This window comes from Acomys minous (genome assembly GCF_964271855.1).
Source record: "Acomys minous genome assembly, chromosome: 5".
NCBI lineage: Eukaryota > Metazoa > Chordata > Mammalia > Rodentia > Muridae > Acomys > Acomys minous.
Genome location: NC_140494.1, coordinates 58,879,583 through 58,893,962, shown reverse-complemented (window position 1 = coordinate 58,893,962; position 14,380 = coordinate 58,879,583). Strand labels below are relative to the sequence as shown.

Genomic DNA, 14,380 nt, shown 5'->3' with positions numbered 1-14,380 from the left:
AAATGCAAGGGTTTAGGAATGTAATTATTTCCATCTGATATTTCTTTTTGTCCAACGCAAAAATGAAGCTGGTCATACTAATTGGTCACAAGCACACACAAGAATTCAATGTCTAAGTGCAATGAGGCCCCTCACTGGGAAGACACATGGAATGCCAAACCCCAGCAAGACAGAACTGGTGGAGGTTTCCTCTTCTACAAAAACTGTCATGTTCCTGATAATCTTTCTAAACAATCTGTGCAGTTAACAGCAGAGGTAGATGGTAGTCTGGAGAATACTATCTATTGGACTGCTGCCTCATTATCAAGCCTAACTCACACCTTCCCCTTTTCCTGATGAGAAAAGAAAAAGGCCAGATACCACCCTGTTCTCTTCCATTCTGCTGAAAGCAAGGAGCTGTGCTCAGTCTTCACACTCTCTGCTGGCATCTGGGGCTGGTAAACATATCCATCCCTGCCAAGTTGGCTTCTTGTGGCCTTAGTCCACACCTCACACCACTGGCTCATTACTAAAGTTGCTTTGCCTTTGGCCTGAGAGCCTAGTGTCACTGCTTGGGTTCAACTTCATTTTCAACAAAGGTAATTTGAAAGGGTCGGCCTTTCGTGTCCAAAGCCCTGACATGCTCTAAATGTGCAGGACCTCCTTAGTGAAGTACAGTGAAAGGAACAAAGTCTTCCCTGGACCAGCTCTATGCCTGACCCTGAAGCCAGCTAGTCCCTGAAGAGCTTAACTGAAGAGAGAAGTGGGCTCTGAAGAGAGAGGGCTTGGCTCTAAGTCAGCAGACTGATGTGGCTCTCAAACTGCCCCAGACAAATTCCTGGGCCTCCCTGTCAGCTTCTAGTAGTTTCTGGTTTACAAGCAGTGGGATGAGAAGCAAGATGCACACTTACAACAGCAATAAGGTTTCCAATGGTAACCAAAAGTTCTCCTAGGTGAAAATAATCCAGGGTGTCTGAGGCCCACACTTGGAGACATACACACACACACACACACACACACACACACACACACACACACACACACACAGAGAGAGAGAGAGAGAGAGACAGAGAGAGAGAGAGAGAGAGAGAGACAGAGAGAGAGAGACAGAGAGAGAGAGAGACAGAGAGAGGAGAGAGATAGAGAGAGAGACAGAGAGACACAGAGAGAGAGGAGAGGGACAGAGATGGAGAGACAGAGACAGAGAGACAGAGACAGAGAGACACAGAGAGAGGAGAGAGACAGAGACACAGAGACAGAGAGACACAGAGAGATAGAGGAGACAGAGACAGAGACAGAGACACAGAGAGAGAGTAGAGAGAGACAGAGACACAGAGAGAGAGGAAAGAGAGACAGAAACAGAGACAGAGACAGAGAGACAGAGATATGAGAGAGAGAGAGAGAGAGAGAGAGAGAGAGAGAGAGTTCTTTCCTTGCTACATTCATATGGGAGGATTGATGAGAGAAAAGGGCCGCATGCTTCCTGAAGCCTCTTTTACTGAGGCCACAATCTCATTCCTGGGGGAGGAACCCTCCAGGCCTAACCATCTCTTATTGGCTCCACCTCTTAATACTTTCACATTGGTAACACTTGAATTTTAGAGAGGGCAAAGCAGACGCTAAGCTGAGGTGACTGCATCTCGCTTGTCAGGTGCCTGGCGATGCTCAGTGTCAATTAATAAACTCTGAAAGTGAGACATTAGGGGCTGGTGTTGGTGTCTTAAAACTAGAGATAATAAAATAGGAAGCCAAGAATCTCTATCAAATAGGTTGTTTTCCAAAACCACATGGACCGTTGGGAACTTAGCAACCCAACTGATTTGTCTCCCTGGTCCCTAAGGAGGAAGAAGGGTGAACATGGAAGAGTTACTAACATCCCCACATCTTCATAGCCTTCTTCCTGGATGGGTGAACTGGAAGTGAAACAACTAGAAACCTGCCCTGAAGCATCCCCAGGGCTTCAAAGGCCCAATTTCCCCCTTAACTCCCGCCCAACCCAGTGCCTGGGCTGCCTATGACGGCTTTGAGAGGAACTCTCCTGCAGCAGGCTCACCTGCTAATTCATTATACAGTTGTCACCACACTCCTGTGTTCCCACTGCACACACTGGATTGACAACCAGTGGGCTTAAGTGAATTAAGTGTAGTTTGGAACCGGCACACTTTTAAATAAGCACTGAAGGGGAAAGCACTGTTTTCATATCCTCCCCAGTCTGGGTAGGGTGCATGCACTGCTGTGAGTAGGGTGCATGCACTGCTGTGGGTAGGGTGCATGCACTGCTGTGGGAAGGGTGCATGCACTGCTGTGGGAAGGGTGCATGCTCTGCTGTGGGTAGGGTGCATGCACTGCTGTGGGTAGGGTGCATGCTCTGCTGTGGGTAGGGTGCATGCACTGCTGTGGGTAGGGTGCATGCACTGCTGTGGGTAGGGTGCATGCTCTGCTGTGGGTAGGGTGCATGCACTGCTGTGGGTAGGGTGCATGCACTGCTGTGGGTAGGGTGCATGCACTGCTGTGGGAAGGGTGCATGCTCTGCTGTGGGTAGGGTGCATGCACTGCTGTGGGTAGGGTGCATGCACTGCTGTATGTATGGTACCTGCACTGCTGTGGGCATGTGAGGTGTCATAATGCATCAAGGGGCCAATGTTTCTTTTCTATTGTTAGCTTGTTCCTTTTCCCTGTCTTATAACTAATTTTAGTATTACATATAATAATAATGTTGAATCTAATTTGTAATAAATGAAATGAATGGAGAGCACCCAAGCACTTTTAATGAGAGGGGAACTAACGCTGAAGACTTTCAAGACCATTGACTGCTCTGGAGAAATGTATTCTAACCTTTTCAAGTATGAAAGAGCTCTGGTTTTGCCTCAAGTATTCACACAGTTCTCCTGTTTACTGATGGCAATTATTCTTATGGCACATACTACTGGAGAAAGTGAATGATAAAATGTCCTCCAATGTCACTATCAGTGACATTTTGAAATTAATTTGCATTCTATTAATTGAAATAAATACTTCTGTTCACATAAAGAAAAGTCTGTGTATATGCACATGAGACTTATTACTGGATCTCTCTATGAAGGATGTCACGAGTGTGCCATCATCTCCATGTCTTTAATCCTAGTGGTTGCCCAATCCTTTATCTGCTCTCCCAGGCCAGGGACATCACCACCGTTACCACCCCCCTGCATTTATGGTGCATAAATGAGGTAAAAATCAAAGTGGCATCAAGACCTGCAAAATGGATTCAAAGTTGTCCACTGCATATCTTAATTATTTTTGTGGTAGTGTGGTCAGATGTTTCTGATGTTTTTCTCTTTCCTCCTCCTCTCCCTCCCCCTCTCTTCTCCTCCATCTCTCCCTCCCTCCTTCTCCTTCTCCTTCTCCTCTCTCTCCCTCTCCTCCTTCTCCTCCCTCTTCTCCCTCTCCTCCCCCTCCCCCTCTGTTTTTTTTTGAGACAAGCTTTCTCTGTGTAAACTGCTCTTCAGACTCTCTCTGTAGACCACGCTGGCCTCGAACTCAGGGATCTGCCTGCCTCTACCCACCAGGTGCTGGATTAAGGGTTTGTGCTACCATGCCCAGCCTCTGATTTCTCTTGACGTGATTCAGGCTAGAGGACATCTGTTCAGAGAAACCCAGTATTTTGAGATCACTATTGTCACTTGAAAGCAGCCACCTTTGGACACCCTTTATGTTTAAGAAGTTACCGTGGAACAAGGGACCAAGGTCAAGGATCAGATTTCCTAGAAATAAGTCCTGGCATGCCTCAAGATTCATCATCCTAAAAGATGCTAATGAAAACAGCTTCCATCTTATTTTGATCTCACGGATAAATTTAAGCCATGAGAAAGGATTAGATGGTGCTGGAATAGTCTGGATGCATATTAACCACTATTATTTTCAGAGTCAGTTTCCCTTCTTGAGTAACGTAGCACATCTGTCTTAAGTTTGAGAATTTTTCATGGTTCTGCGTTTAGACTCTCTCGAATGCAAACTGACTTTAAGCTGCAGTTAGGCTTCCTGCAGGCTAGGCCATTTGTGGGAGTGCTCTTTGGCTTTGCTTTAGATCACCTTCAGTTGGGTCTGTACCAGGTTTTGTTTTGCTTTTTCTAATTAGAGAAAACGGAGCTTATTACTTTTCCTTTTTCTGGTTTTGTAGCACTTACAACAGAGCTATGAATAACTGGACAGTTTCCAATTACAACAAGCTAGCTGATTAATTTGCTGTCTCATTAATAATAAATAAAATAGCAGGAAACTGCTTGTCCACATACCGCGTGCTCCCTCCTGCGCACTTGGCAATAGCGCATCATCTGGTGCCAAACTACCCTGGTGTTCTCTGCCTGCCTTGCCTCAGCTGCTGTGTCATCAAGCTCCTTGGAACTACTCCTGGGGCAGCTGGAAGCAGCTCTGCTCCTGGCATCCTTTATCTCATCAAGCAACAGCCACCTACATGTTCTGCTTAACAAAGGACTTGTACTCCCTCGTGGACCCCATCCCATCCTTTAGTCCTTTGGATGACTGAACAGGACTTCACTCTGTAGCCCAAAATGGCTTTGATCTAGTGGTCCTCTTGCCTCCGTCTCCCAAGGGTTGGGACCACAAGTTATGCATCACCCCATCCAGTTACACCATTTTTAAAAAATCCTTCCTGTGATGATTTGAATAAGAATGGCCCCTACAGTGTTATATATTTGAATGCTTGGTCCTCAGGGAGTGGCACTACTTGAGAGGGATGAAGAGGTGTGGCCTTGTTGGAGGAAGTGAGTCACTGGAGCTAGACTTCAAATGCCCAAGCCAGTCCCAGTGTCTCTCTCTTCCTATGGCCCATGGGTCCAGATGTAACCTCTCAGCTCCTTCTCTAGCACCATGTCTGCCCGCATGTCACCAAGCTCCCTGCCATGATGGCAATGAACTAAACCTCTGAAACTGTAAGCCAGCCCCAATTAAATACTTTAATATAAGAGTTGCGTTATAGCGTCTCTCCACAGCAATTAGGACACTTCCAATACTCTTTCCCAACTTCTTCCCTCCTCTCTGCCTAAAATATTAGTGTATCTTTCTTTTAGAAAATAAGATGTCTTTTTTTTTTTACATTTTAGCTATCTTTTCTCTCTCTCTCTCTCTCTCTCTCTCTCTCTCTCTCTCTCTCTCTCTCTCTCTATATATATATATATATATATATATATATATATATATATATAATGTGGTCCATTTAGGATAGGATGGTGGCACAGCTGTCATTTCAGCACTGAGGCAGGAGGATTATGAGTTTGAGGCTAGCCTGGTCTATAAAATGAAGCCCTGTCTCAAAACCATTCAAACTAAACCAAAACAAGAGAATGTACAGTGTAAGCACTGGTTCCTGTTCCTTGAACTTGTCCCTGGAGTCTGTCTTCTGCTGTGACCACAGGAATAACTGTTCTAAGGTTTCCAAAGTCCTGCCACATATATCACAAATCACAGTTTCTAGACCCCACCTGGCTGCAGCCTTGGGTACCCTTATCTACTTGATCCTTTCGAACCAATTCTTTGCTGAGTCTTTCCCAAGCTCCTTTGCTCCCATTCATTAACATGTCCATTTTTAAGTCTGTCTGCATATTCCTCTTCTCTTTGCATCTTGGAAATTTGATGGACTCCTGTAATTACAACCCTACTATCTTCAATGTTTGTAACATCCACACCTCCTGTCTAGTCTTAGTCTCCAAGTGTCCTCATGCTTAGGATTTTCCTTTTTGACCCACACATTTTGTTCTCTACTGCAACTCAACATCAACACACCAAAGCCTGCACCCAGCCAGGCCTGGTAGTGCATGCTGTCAATGCCACCAGGGAGAGGCAGGCAGATCTCTGTGAGTCTGAGGCCAGTCAGGGCTATACAGTGAGAACCACTCTAGAAAGCATACAAACAATAACAAAACCCTCCTACACAATAATTCCAGTTCTCCTTTCATGATCTACTCATCAGTAAAAAACTGCATCTTTGGGGTCAAGGTCATCTTGGGGAATTCACCTTTTCTTTTGGGTGGGTAGGGAGACAGGGTGTCATGTAACCCAGGCTGGCCTTGAACTTGCTCTGTGGTTTGGCTTCTAGTGTCTGACCCTCCTGCTGCTCCAGCTCCATGCCTGCTATGGGTGTCAAGCACAGGCGGCTGTGCCCTCTGTGCAATGATCATTTTAGGATAGATTATTTATTCCTATGACTGAAAAGCTAAAATCATGCCAGCACTTGGGAGGTGGAGACGGGAGGATCAGGACTTCATCTCCATCCTCAACTACCTAGTAGGTTGGAGACTAGCTGGGGCTATCTATAACACAACATCTTAAAGAAAAAGTTAAAGGTATATAAAGTGGCAAACATTGAGCCTCATTTCCAATCTGGTTTACTCTCATCACCCACACTCTCTATTGTATTTTTTCTTTTCTTTCTTGTATAGTTTGTCTATTCCTCTCTTATTTATGAGGAAGAACTGAGTTCTATTGGTGTCTTTCGCTGCGCTTCTCTTTTCCCTAAAGATGTATTCAGATGTTTCCCTGATAGCAGATGGCAGTCCTTCATGCTCTTTAATAACTCATATCCCCTCTTGTTCTCCATTGATGAATTCTTTGTTGTTTCTAATATTTCAGTGCCATAACCAACCTTCAGAGAATAGCCTTATCTCTATGTTACTGCAAGTACTTAGAAGAGATTCATGGGAGTGGGACTTGCTTTTAAAATCATCTTTTCTTCACAGATTCCAGAGTCCTTACTTTTTTACCCATTCATTCTAGATTTCGCCTTAATATTAGATTCCATAACTTAGAAAGCTTCCATTAAACTGTCACTGTGATATTAGTTCTGCTAAAGGAATACTTTGGTGTATTCACCGCCTCTGGAAAACCTTCAGCAGCCACACTTGCCTACTACATCAGCCCAAAGTTCTCAGCCCATGTTTAAAAGCCATGCTGGCATCTGCCCAGCACAGCCTCCTTTCCAGTTCACCTTCCTGGCCCAATCGTGACTAGCTAGGGTATTCCCTGCTGTCTGAATGGATGATGCACAGCACTCCCTTAAGCCTTCACCTCTGCCCTGGTCTTTCATTGGAGTAGTACCTCTCACAACTTGCTTTCTTCTGCCGACCACACCCTATTCGTTTCCATCAGTCTTTCTTGAATTCACACATGCATACACACCATCTACTGCGTGCTGCCTCAGCCAGGAGTGACTTCACTCAACCTTTCCAAGAGCTTTTATTTACATTAATTATAGAACATTGACCTTAAATGCCTGCCAACATACGTCTATGGGTTGCTTACTTCACATAAAGTGTTCTAAGTTCTTTGAGGGTGTCTGTACATTAGATTTTCTGTGTGCTCTTGCTGGTAGTTATTTTGTATGTAAAAAGATTCTCACAAAATACTTACTAAATGACTGTTTATTGAGAGAAGGCAGCCTTTGGGGTTGATACCCATATTCCAAGGCAGGAAAGGACACAAAGGGAAATGAAGAAAGCTGGTCCGAACTCTGTAAACCGTGTGCATGTGCAGACATGGCCTGAACACACACATGGATGCTCCCTCCTCCTCCACAGCAGGATGATTCATTTATTCTGTCTACCTGTCCATTTTTAAAAGCAGTTACAGGAGTATTGGCCACAAAAGTAAATCTCAGAGAGTCTGTTATCCCTCTATGACATTGAAAGCTTTGTTGTTCTAGTCCATGGGGACAAACACTAGAAAAATCCTGAGGGGGAGACTGGGTAAAGACTACAACTGAAATCTGAGGCATAAGGCTACTCTCAAAGAAAGGTCAAAATCAATGTATTCTAGAGAAAGTCTAGGTTAGCTGTCAGGGACTCAAGTTTCAAGTCTAGGTACTTCTAACTAGAAGATTCTCCCATCCAGAAAACAAACAAAGAAATGAACACAAAACACTCCCCTTTACAGAATTTTCTCTTCTAACTTATTATCCCAAGTGTAGTTTTTCACTCAAGTAGGAAGAATTGTGAATTTCAAAGAAAAAGGCTGTTGGCACTGCTTTGAATTGAGTTGGAAAGGTAAAACCCCAAGTCAGTTTGCGGTTGACCATGCAAAGGGACATGGGACAAGTTTCTCATGCAGCCTGACCATGGTTATCACCCACCCTCATGATAACAAACAAACAGGCTCTGGCTTTACGCTGAGATCACACAGATCTTCCCACTTCCTGCTGCCCATGTCCTCAAATCTGAATTCCAGCCAAAGTCTTGTGGGGAGTGACTGTGAACCGGGGCTTTCCCAGGGCCTAGACAGAGTTCTTACCCACAACAGGGATCCTAGTTCCCACTCCATCAGGTCTCCAGCCTTGTCCTTTCTTGACCTCTGATTCCCAACTGCCACTGCTGAGACAAGACCACACCCTGTGTCCTCCTGTAACTTGCAGGACACAGCACTTCCTTCCATTTTCTGTTCTGCCTCCTCTCCTGCTGGGTACTCCCAGCCCTCCTGCTTTCTGCTCTTATGACCTCTGCCATCTTTCTTCCTCCTTTTATATATAGTTTTTTTTTCTCTGATCAAACTGTCCAATCTCGTGGCTTCAGTTTGCCTCTCTGAACTGATCACCCCACACTCATGCTCTCCTGACTGCAGATCTACCTTTCAGTGGGCAGCCATTCCGTTTGCTTTCTGTTGCTGGGTAAATATCCTAGCCAGGAGCACCACAAGGAGGAAAGCTGCACTTGGCTTTCAGTAAGGACTCTCACCAGCTGGGGCTGCAGAGAGCTTAGAGTGTTCTGGGTAAGGCATTTCATATAGAATACCCACTTCTCTGCTCCCACTCACCCTTGTTCTAGAAACACCCCAATCTGTGGAGGATACTTATTGAGCCCTCACTGAGGGCTCTGCAATCTGAGCTTTTACTCAGGTTCCAGTTTTAGCAAATAGATTCCAGCTTGCACCCCTGCATCACAACAGGGTACTTATACAGGGTTTCTCTGTGTAGTCCCTGCTATCCTGGAACTCAATCTGTAAACCATCCAGAGTAGACCAGGTGGCCTCAGAGATCTGCTCGCCTTTGCTTCCCGAGTGTTGGGATTAAAGGCATGGGCCACCACTGCCCAGCAGTTTTCAAGGGATTTATGAGTAAAAACTACTACCATGGCACATAGTGAACACTCAATAACTATTGCCACCACCATCATCTTTATTACTATAGTATACCGTCTCCTTTGCCCATGAACTCCCCCCTTTCTAACTTAACGAGGTGTGGCATGGAGGTAAGTAGGGGGCCCTCCCAGTCATCCCAGCCCCCGAGGGATGGCTCAAGTTGGCCTCACAGGCTAGCCCACCAAGGCCTGGCTGGGGAAAGCAAATACCTCTCAGTGTCAGGTAACCATAAGCCAGGTTGGCTAACGCCTGCGCACACTTCCAGTGCTCGTTCCCAAAGATAATCCGAGAAAGGATGAAGCTCCGGATCAGCTCCCTGTTTGCTTTGGTACTCTGCAAAAAGTGGAAAGTCATTATAGGGATGGGAGACAGGCTCGGGCCCTCTAGAGGGCAGGTGGCAGTGGCATGCTAGTCTCCTTGGCCATTATAGGGATGGGAGACAGGCTCAAGCCCACTAGAGGGTGGACGGCAGTGGCATGCTATTCTCATCGGCATTCTCTCTCATCACACTGTGTCTAGTTGGCCCCACTTTATACATATATGCTAACACCAGGCTCTTCTCATTTCTACTGTGAGCCCCTCTTCTCTCAGCCACCCCATCTTTTATGTGACTGGACAGTACACCCTCCTAACTGCTGCCGCTCTTGTCCTCCATACTCTGTCTTCTATCTAATAGCCAGAGAGCTTCGTTTAGCCCTTCATGGAAGACTTTCAGTCCGAATAGAGAGTGAATCACATGGCCTCATCAGTTTCCTGTTTCCCGTCATTGTCCATCCTACTAAAACCTATACTCCTCCCTGCCCTCACCTTCTATTACACTGACACGATCTTTATTATTTCATCTACTAATATCTCATGGGTAGCTCTAAAAGATGTGAGATTAGAAACAACCACAAGATCACTATCCCCGAATGGTAGCAGTGGTTTTTTTATTGTTGTTGTTTAATATCAAATAGTGTCTTGAACCTAATATTTTGAAGTTTGGGGTATTTTTATTGTGTTTTGACACAAAGTCTTACTAAGGCTAAAGGTTGCCCTTAAACTTATGATCATCTTACCTCTGCCTCCTGAAAGCTGAGTGCAACCATGCCCAGGTTATCATTTTTAATTTAAGCACAACTGCTTTATAAGTATAGTATGATCCTCTATCAGAAGATAATATTTTCTTGTCTTGTTTCATGCTCACACGCATACATAGTTCAATTCATAAAAGAGTGTAAGGGATAATTTCCTAAATACCCATCAGTGCTCCTCCATATGTTACTTGGAATACTTCTCTGAAATGAAATTCCTCACGACTGGTGAGATGGATAAGTAGAGAAAGGCACTTGCTATCTAAAAATGCCTAGTGACCTAAGGTTCAAACCCTGGGTCCCACGTAAGAGTAGAAAGAGAGAATTGATTCTACAAGGTTGTTCTCTGTCTCTATATGTGCACTGTGATGCATGCACATGTGCATACACACATAAAATCACAAATAATAATAAATTAAAAAGTAAAATTTCCCCATCTGCATTTTGGGCTAAAACATAATACAATTTATAATGGAAAGGCAGAGTACAGGGTCATTTTTTTCCCTTTGCCCACAAACTTTCTGAGATCTGTCTCAATGTTGTGTTAACATTGCTCTCCAGTTGTTTCCTGATATGTCAATAAAGATGCTTAATAGCCAATGACTGAGCAGGAAAGAGAATAGAGCTGGACTTTCTGCCAGCCAAAGGAGGAGAAGAGAGAAAAAGTCTAGTCTACATAGTGAGTTCCAGACAGCCCGAGCTATAGGGTGAGACAGTCTCAAAAGAGAGACAGAGAGAAGTTTATCCTTCTCAGTCACCATTACAGGTCTATGCACAGTGGAGGTTCAGTCTTAGCATCCAGTGAACAGACAGATCATCTCTTACAATAAGGACAAAGAAGAGTAAGGGAAAGAGCTCAGCAGAAGGTTCTAGAGATGGTGAAGTGCCTGTGTCGGGTGACTTCACATAGTCATCCAGTGGCGATGGCGATCAACAAACACAGACATCGAATTTCAGGGGAAACAAAATAGTACTTTGAGGGATCAAAGGCTGGGTTTGTAGCCTGGTGCGATGTTTGCTGGCTACGTGTTGCTTTGGGGAAGGTCACCCAGATCCCAGCTTCCTTTCCTAAAATTGGAAGCCTATACCATCTACTTAAAGAGATAGTATAAGAAAATAATTAGTTCATGTCCACATGATCCAACGTTCTTAAGAGTTATCTAATTATATCCCATTTAAAATATAGTAACACTTCATATAGGTCCATAGACTCCTCCTCTTCACCCCTACATTTCCTGTCTTACCCAGGACTTCATCTGCTTCTAACAATGCAAGCCACAGGCAAGGGACATTTCCCAACACTTCAGAAATATACAGTCTGAATTTTGGAGAGTTCTTGTGGGCTAACTGAAGCAAACACCATGTTCTATTTTGAATATAAAACAAAATACCAAAACTCCCAGGAGCTCTGAATTGGGCTGGCTGACCCTTAACTAAACGGATCACCCTTCCACTTCTTATATGGATCTTGCCCTAGGTGAGAAAACAACCTGTGTGGGCTTGAGAGGCCACCCCTCCACTGTTGCTCACCGTAGTATCCTGTCCTCCAGGGCTGTGACTATTGGACTGAATGAGACTTAGCTCTTAAGACATGAATATTTCTACGATCTAAACTGGCCAAGGACTTTCAAACCTTAAAAACTCTACTTGCTACGCTGGTTAGTCCTCTTTGTCACCTTGACACAAACCTTGAGTCACCTGGGAAGAGTGGCTCTCAGGTGAGGACCTCTCAGATCAGACTGGCCTCTTGTGCGTGACTATGGGCATTTTCTTGATTGCTAATTGATGTAGGAAGGCCCACCCCACTGTGGCAGAAAGCTAGCTAGGCACGAAAGAGAGCAAGCTAGAAAGCATCTTTTCTCCATGGCTGCTGCCTGTGCCCTGGTTGAGTTCTTGCCTTGACTTCCCTCAGTGATAAGCTCTTACCTGCAAATGCACAACAAAGAAACCCTTTCCTCTCCAAGTTGCCTTCAGCCATGGTGCTTATCACAGTAACAGAAGCAAAGAGGTACATTTGCACTGTGTGGAAGATGGTACTTTTTTTCTTACAGAAATGATATTTCCAGAATGCATGTGTGAACTGAGGAAGATCCAAGCTGCGGCTGTTTTCCACTGCAAGTTCTCTGGACAGTTTGCAGAGGCAGAATTATAGATAGCCATTAGAGGTGTCACCACCGTCTGCCTCGATGGGCCTCCTCGGCCTTCCCTGAGCCCTCTCCCTGCTTTCCTCACAGGTACTTTAGAATCACCTTCTCTTGTGCGAATGGCCAGAAATCAGAGTGCAACCCTATGAGTTGGAAGTCAGCGTATGGCTCTCTCTGTTGACAGCTCACAATCTGGGAGCAGGTTGGTGGCTGGGTCCTAATAAAGAAAGCCAATGTGCTACTCTCTCAAGATCCTATATTTTTTAACACTTTTGTTTATATATTTGTTCAGAGATCTGGATTCCCAAGCCCTTGACACAGCTTTAGAAATGCATGTACTTTCTTCCTCTGGACACTCAGCTCTGCTGCTTTCTGTCCCTTGTCGTCTGGTTTCTGGTTGGTTTTACTGTGGCCATGGCATTCTGCCTACAGCCAAGTGCCTGCTTGAACTCCGTCATGCTTGGCCTCCTGCTTCACTCTCCTGACCTCTCCTTACCTTGATGTAATGCTTAAGAGACTTTTCAGGCAAGGCTAACCAAACAGCACCTGATATGGTAAACAGTGCGGTTTTAGTTAAGTGCTTGGTTGAAAGTTAAAAGCAGGTACCCTCCCGTGAGGAACCAACAGCAAAGTGGAGACCTGGAGGGTAGACTGGCTTTCCCACTATGCTCCCCCACATACATTTTCTCTCAGTTATGACACCACACAACAGTCTCACGCGCTTCATTCTAGAGTTGAGGCAAGCTATTGCATCTCGGGTCCGCACTGTTGAGTGGCAACCTAACCCCAGTTAAGACCTTGTTCGTTTACCATATTTTCCTGAATGAACTGGTTGACTTTCTTCTGGCACTGAGCTAGTTTCTCTTTTGGCAGGGACATATAGTCAACAGTCACCCCCTCTTCCTGAACTGTGCTGTCTTCTTCCATCTCATCTGTTTCCTGTTCTGGGGTTATTGTTTGCTGTGACCTGTGGGCATAAGAGGAGCATACGTTGGGATCCTCAAAAAAGACAAAGCAGAAGGCTAGGGGAGATGAACTTGCTCTCTCAGAAGTTTAAATAAAGACACACGGTAAACTCACACTGCTCTCAAGACCTACCACGTATGGCAGCAATGTGGCAGCTCAAAGTAAACATCTGGTCAACCTGTCTCTTTGCATTAGAACCACAGCTCCTCTGCTTGTAAATCACATAATCTTAAATAGGCTGTTATTGAAAGGACTTCCCTATAAAGTGGGCTAGAGTGAGCACCTGCTTACTGCCGTTAGAAAGACTAAAGGAGCTAATACCCATACGTCAGCACTGTACAGTGAGCAGCACTTTGCACACGCACCCTTAATGTTCACTATTGTTACTGCTATTGGATCCAGGACTTCGTTTCTCCATCTTAAAAACATGAGGGTGTTGAGTTAGGATATCTTGAAGATCCTAAAGGTAAGACCCATCTCAAAAACGGCCATGTGTAATTTGTAATTAACCACACAGAGAGCAGCTTTTGGCAAGAGAGCATCACAGGCTGGGTCTAGGGTAGAGTGAGAAGCGAGTGGCTCCTCTGTTGTGTTAGACATAGAAACCAGTGTGGTAAGAAAGGACCAAGCTGAGAATTCTCTGCACACACATCACATACACATTTACATACAGCATAGAAAAGCTCCGGCTGCAAGGCCGACAGCGGCAGTGAAGGGAGCAACTGGAAGTGTTGACGTAGAGAAAAGAGACCCTCATATCCTAACATCACCTGAAAAATGAATCAAGTCAATCTGGAGTAAACAGAATTCTGACATCTTAACAGCAATGATAATTAGTTAGAAATGTCTCCCAGAGAAATCATTTTCCTATGCACAGTGCTTTCTAGGAGTTGAGCCACTGTAAACTTTTTAAAATAAAGCTGTCTGCCCTAAGCAGGTGTAGTGGCTCATGCCTATAATGCCAGGAGGCTCAAGCAGAATAATTATGAGTTGAGGGCCATTAGGGGCTCCAAAGCAAGATCATCTCAAACAGCTATCCTTTCGCACTGATTACTGGGTAATGTGTATTTACTGTTCTTTTAAGAGGGGGAATCG

The 14,380-nt window shown here is 44.9% G+C and overlaps 1 protein-coding gene across 2 annotated transcripts in view; it reads right to left on the bottom strand.

The window, feature by feature from the left end:
- TTC23L (tetratricopeptide repeat domain 23 like) overlaps window positions 1-14,380 on the bottom strand; it is a 56,123-nt gene that overhangs the window by 36,546 nt on the left and 5,197 nt on the right. For both annotated transcript variants that reach the window (XM_084783721.1, XM_084783722.1), the window contains exons 3-4: window positions 13,130-13,286; window positions 9,312-9,435 (exon numbers count right to left, since the gene is read on the bottom strand). In XM_084783721.1, the coding sequence (XP_084639847.1) occupies window positions 9,312-9,435; window positions 13,130-13,286 (281 nt within the window). The remainder of the gene's footprint in view (window positions 1-9,311; window positions 9,436-13,129; window positions 13,287-14,380) is intronic.